Below are 6,000 nucleotides of genomic sequence, written 5' to 3'. Positions count from 1 at the left end.
CTTTTCTTTCTTTTCTTTTTTTTTCTTTTCTTTTCTTTTTTTTTCTTTCTTTTCTTTTCTTTTCTTTTCTTTTTTCTTTTCTTTCTTTTCTTTTTTTCTTTTCTTTTTTTTCTTTCTTTTCTTTTTTTTTCTGTATTTCTTTTCTTAAGGAACGCTCCCCCCTTCCTTACTCCTCCACCAAATTCTATAAGCTCTATCAACCCTGTTGATGATTCATTGGCTCAAAATAGGAATACGTTTCCAGGCTGTGCGATCCCCGGGCAGTGGCTGTACCTCTCTGAGATTGTTTTCTTAATAGTCAAGTGGCGATCATAGCAGCCCCTACACCGCAGGGTTGTTGTTAAGTTAAAATAAGTCAGGGCCTGCAAAGGCGCTTCAGCACCTTCAGGAACGCACCCAGCAACGATAAATCTCAGCCCATCTTTACGCTGAGAACTTCCCTGCAGCTTCCGGACCCGCGGTGGCCGAGACCTTCCTGTGCGCATGCGCTCCGGACTCTCCTCCAGCCCGCTCCTCCGCGTGGGCGGGTCCTAGGCCTCTGCAGGGGGTGATGGGCGGGGTCAAGGGGCTACTTCCAGGATTTCCTCCCCCTCCGAGGGACAACCCCCTTTGTATGACTGGCAGCGGTCATTAGCCAGTAATAACTGGAGAAAGGACCGACGACCGGGCCCATGTAGGAATCTCTGGTCCGAGTGGGCCAATTGCAAGTCTTGGGGGGCGGGTCCTCCTCTGAGGCGGGACACGGAGTGACGGGCGTCCGTCTTGGCTAATCAGAAGTAGGCTGCGAGCCAGCCAGGGCCAGTCAGAAGCGAGAAGGCCGGATCCTGGGGCGGGGCTGGAGCTACGGCAGTTGAACCGCTCGCGAGGAAGGGTGCCTGTGGAGACGGTGAGAGGCGGCGGGAGTGGCGGGTGCGCGGGCTGGGGTGGCTGTCCTGGGGGGGGAGGGGGTGCCCTGGGGGAGGGTGGGCTGCGGCGGACAGCTGACCCGGCAGTGTAAGGAATCAGGAGAGGGTGACCTTTAACACGGATAGGCGCTCTGAGGAGGGCTTGTGAGTAGGAGGGCAGTATCTGAGTCGGCGAGGGGGAGGTGTTTTGTATTTCCCAGGAGGGTCTTTAATGGGGAAAGCATGTAAAGCAGGAGACAGCAGGCGGTAAAATACAGAAATTCCCCAGTAAGTAGAGCCCTGTGATTTAATGGGAGGTTTTAAGGCGAAGGGTAGTATAGCGCGGCGTGGAGGAGCGGAGGTCCGTGAGAGGAGTTGCAAACTGGTTTGGGTGGAGGGCAGGTTAGGGACAGCACCGACGGGGAGGATGAGCGAGGACTTCGCGAATGAAGGGGTGCCTGAGCGAGGTATGAAGGCATATGACACTCATAGCGTTTATGCATGGCGTACTATGTGCCAGGTTTTGTAGGAATTATTCTTAAACTTCCCAACAGCCGTCCGGGTGGTTAAGACTTTGGGCTCTGGAGTTGGGTTCCCTGAGTTGAAGCGCTGGCCCTGCCACTGAACGTCATGGTAGCTTTGGGCAAATTCTTTGGCTCTCTGTGCCTCAGCTTTATCATCCTTAGAACGAACTCATCTTTTCTCTCTCTGTGCTGCTCACCCGCTGTCCTCGTGCAGTCTCTTGGCTTGCATGCTCTTTATATGACAATGCCTGTCTGCAGCCTGGATCTCTCCCCTGAACTCCAGACTCATGTGTCCAGTGGCTGACTCTTCTCTACTTGGAAATCCAACTGATATCCATGCTTTAAAAACTTGTCCCAAATCAAACTTGTAGTTTCCCCCTTTCAGCCTCCCAAAGCTGCTGATGACAGTTGCATTCTTCCAGGTACTCGGGACTAAAGCCTTCGAGTTGTCCTTGACTCTTCCTTTCCCTTGCCCATGTGCCATCTGCCAATCAGCAAATCTCATGGATCTATCTTTATTTCTTTTAAAAAAGATTTTATTTATTTATTCATGGGAGGCAGAGACATGGGCATAGGGATTATGACCTGAGCCGAAGGCAGATGCTCAACCACTGAGCCACCCAGGTGCCCCTCTCATGGGTCTATCTTTAAAACAATTCCAGAATCCAGCCCAATTTCACCAACTCCCTTGCTACTCCTTTGATTCATGCTACCACTTGCTTTTACCTCTAGTCTCTTGCAGTGGCCTCCTCCCTGGGCTCCTTGCCTCTGCCCTGAATCCCACAGTTGGGGGTTCCTATTAAAGGAGAAGTCGAATCATGTTGCTCCCTGGTCCAGGCACTCCCGTGGCTCCCACCTCACATAGTACAAGTCCTTGCCAAACCCACAGTGACCTACCCGATCCAGCTTTCCCTCCACTTTGCCCTCAACTCGCACCATTCTTTCTTGTTTGCACTGCTTCAGCCACTCTGGCCTTCTCATTCCTCAGACATAGCAAATCCATTCCCGCCTGGGGAAAGTCCTTGCTGCCCTCTGGATCACATTCCCTCCAGATGTCTACATGGCTTCTCCCTCACCTCCCTTACATCTCTGTTCAAATGTCAAATCCACAGACAGACCCTCACAGACCACCCAAGCTAAAATAGCTCCTGTTTCTCCCTAGCCCCCTCATCACCTGGTTTTGTTTTTCTTCGGTAACACTTAGCACTATATTAGTGTTTGTTTATACCTACTGGCTTCTTAGACTCCCACCCCCCACTAGAGTGTTGGTTCTATAAGAATATAGAATTCAGAGCCTAGAAGTGCCCATAGAGGCTTAAAAAGTGGTACTTGTATTAAACCACCATCACCACCATTTCTGGGGTGTGGGAGGAGCACTCCTGGCGGTATAGGGCAGTGTTGTTGAACTGAGATAGTCTTGGAGTGGTGGGGTCAAGATGGAGTAATAAACTGGGCAGGTTGTGGTATCCAAGGGCAGAAGCTCTCAGATCTCAGTGCTCCGGGAGCTTGTAGGAAATGCAGATTCCTGGGCCCACCCACAGGGGTTCTGCTTCTGTAGATCTGGGATCATGCCAAAGATCCTCCATTTTTATCAAGCACCAGTATTCATGCTGAAGGTCTGCACTCCTCACTTGAAGAAACAGACCAGCTCAGAGCTTGTACTGGAGCTCTCATCATTAAATTCCCCTTCTGTGGCTGGCCCTCTGCCAGGCAGTGCTGAGGACACTGGTGATTGAGACAGCTCCTCACCTAGCCCGGGAGTCAGGGAGGGCTTCCTGCAGGAATGGACATTGGAGCTGGGACCTGTTGACAAAGGAGTGAGCTAAAGGAAGAGGGCCTTAGCTATATCTCCTGTGCCTAGAACCCCGTTTCCTGGCATCTAGCATAAACTCACAAGTGGTCCCCGATCTGTGCCAGAATGCTGAAGATACAAGAATGATCAAAATGGCTCTGCCCTCTTGGGCTTCTGGTCTGTCGACTAGCTGTCAGCTAGTTGCACAGATGGTAAACAGCTGACCGAGTGCCAGGCACTGTTTGAAGCTCCTTACATGTATTAATTTAATCCTCACAATCATCCTATGTGAGATGGGAGCTTTTATTATCCTCACTTTACTGAAGGGAAAAGGCCCAGAGAGGGTAAGTGCCTTGCCCCGGGTCACATTGTTGGTAAGTGGTGGAGCGGGAACTAAACCCAGGAGTCCCTGTCCTGCAGTGTGTGTCATGTTTAAAGTATGAGGCCACACCTAAGGATTGATGCATGGAGGGAAAGGAGCAGAAAGTTATGGGAGAAAACAGAAGATGATTGGGGAAGGGTAGCTGGGTAATGGGTAGGGGGACCAATGTGACAGCTCCTCACTGTAGGATTTTAGGCAAACCTGTTTCATCCTCTAAAATCGGGGATGGTTACGGCATCTACCAGGGAACAGAATTAAGGACAAGTCACTGGTTGATATGTGTACATAGTCCTTATTTATCTAAGTAAAAAAGTGTTTGAGGGAGAATAGGGGCTGAGATTTGGATACCCCAGAGGGTGGTGGTGGGCTGCAGTGTGCACTATGGAGGGGTGGATTGTGGAGAGTCCTAAAGGGCTTTTGTGGTTACGTGTTTCAGGGGAACAGTGTGGAAGGCTTTGGTCTATATTCTGGGGGGGAGGTGCAAGGTGAAGGGAGGGGAGTTCACTCACATGGCAGGAAGGTGAGCTTAGAATGGGGGCAAGGAGTCACTCAGGCCATGCCAGTGTGTGTATGTCGGGTTGGGGGTACACTGCATAGGAGAATGCAGCTAGGTCTTGGCCAGGCTGGAATATGTGGTGGTGGCACCTGGGCAATGTTTTCACATTGCAAACAATGTGAAATAGCCATCAGGGTTGGGGGTTGACAGCGGTGGTGATTTACCCATATCTCGTATGAGAGTTGGTGATGTGGATTTGTTTTGGGGGAAGCCCAGCATGGAGGATTCTCGGCTCCCACCCCAGGGCGAGGGCTTTGAAATCCAAAATATCCAAGGAGCGCTCTTGGGAGGAGGAAGAGCCAGGGACCCAGATGGAAACGGAGAGGGGACTCACCGTATTGAAAGATGAGACGGAAAAGGGCTGGAGTCTGAAAGCTGTGTGTGCTTGGGCGTATGTGCAATGTGCGTGCGTGTACGTGCGTGTGTGCTGAAGCCATGATGTCACAAGGCAGAGAAATGGGGTCAGGTGTGTGGGCCAGAGTGGGGTGCTGGGGTGTGCACGCGGAGCGCACGCAAGGTTGAAGTGCTGACGTCACGGGTTGGCGAGGGCGGGGCCTTGAATGCAGGGTCAGGAAGCTGAGACGAAGAGGAGCTAGGAGAATCTGGGGACTGGAACGAGACCAGCAACCAGGATGGGCCACTGGTCACAGAGCAAGGATGGAGGATGCAGGTAGAAGGACGGGGGGTGAGGGGTGAAGGAGGGAAGGGCTTGGGACCTGGGGAATCTCAGAATTGGGGGGGAGTAAAGGGGATGTTCTGGAAAGCCTCTGCAGGGAAGAGAGGTGGAAAATGTAGGGAAGGGGTTTACATGGAATCTGGGAGGGAACAGACTCCAGGTGAAATATGGGGATAATGTGAGACAGGCTGAAAATGAGGTAGATCCCCATTTGGGCAAATATGCAGGCAGAATCCGGGAGGAATAATAGGAGGGAGCAAAATTCAGGTAAAATATGGAGGAAAGCCCAGGGGAACATGGGGGCTAGTGTACGGAGAAGGGGAATGTGGTCCCCTGCCCCCCGATCTGGGAGAGATGAATGGCAGTAAGGGACTTGGGAAAGGGAGTAGAGAGGGCTGGTGTCGGGAATGTGGTAGAAGGGGTGAGGCTGGAATATGGAGGGAGGGAGGTTCTGCAGTGGGGAGGCGAGGAGAGTCCAGAATCTCTAGGCCCTCTGGGGAATGAGTGATGGGCTGTGGGATTTATTCAGTCAGCAGTCGTTGAACACTCACGACAGAAGGCGAGAAGAGGGGATGAGGGGAAGGGAGCGGGCGAAGTGTGTGGAGGTGTGGGAGGCAGGTGTGTAAGGGGACAATGGAATTCGGGGAGAATATTCAGGGGCTTAGTATCTGGGGACTGAGGTGGAGGCTAGTGACGTCAGGGCGGTTGGATACAGAAAGGCCCTGTGATATGGTGAAGGGCTGCTATTCTCAGGATGCCAGTGGGGAGCTAATGTGGGGGAGTGGGGAAGGAGAAGAGCAGGGCTGGGTTGGTGCTGGAGATGGGGTGGGACGGGCCCCTTTATTCCTCTGTCTCCTCCCCGGAGTTAGGTACCACGAGTGGGGTGGTGAACTGGGCAGTGAAGCTCCTCGGGCGGTCTGCGGGTACCTCCAACGCCGTGGTAACCAGAACGGCGCGACTGTTGATTGGCTCGCGAGTCGGAGGGCGGGGTCTAGGACGCCTGGTGGGGCGGGGCCCGCGCTGCCAGACCCCCGCACTGAGGACCAGGGGATGCGGGATATGTTGAGCCGCATAGCTGTTTGCACATAGATCAGGGATTATTAACCTCACCCCTGAACCTCCAGAGAATGTGAGAGTGCCTAATTGTGAGAGTGTGGATTTTCAAGGGAAAAAGGTGTCTCAATTT

At 52.5% G+C, this 6,000-nt stretch overlaps 1 protein-coding gene across 10 annotated transcripts in view; it reads left to right on the top strand.

Annotated features, from left to right (window-relative positions):
• Positions 1–774: 774 nt before the first annotated feature.
• Positions 775–6,000, top strand: part of CCDC61 (coiled-coil domain containing 61) — a 27,836-nt gene continuing 22,610 nt past the window's right edge. For 3 of the 10 annotated variants that reach the window (XR_005354561.1, XR_005354562.1, XM_038528514.1), the window contains exon 1: positions 1,180–1,351. Coding sequence is in view for 3 of the 10 variants with exons in the window: in XM_038528514.1 (XP_038384442.1) it covers positions 1,195–1,351 (157 nt within the window). In the remaining 7 variants the exon portion in view is untranslated. The other 7 variants (XM_038528517.1, XM_038528518.1, XM_038528520.1 and 4 more) reach the window with 7 other exon arrangements.

The sequence above is a fragment of the Canis lupus genome, chromosome 1 (genome assembly GCF_011100685.1).
Source record: "Canis lupus familiaris isolate Mischka breed German Shepherd chromosome 1, alternate assembly UU_Cfam_GSD_1.0, whole genome shotgun sequence".
In the NCBI taxonomy this organism is placed as follows: domain Eukaryota; kingdom Metazoa; phylum Chordata; class Mammalia; order Carnivora; family Canidae; genus Canis; species Canis lupus.
This window is presented reverse-complemented; position numbering and strand designations above follow the sequence as displayed.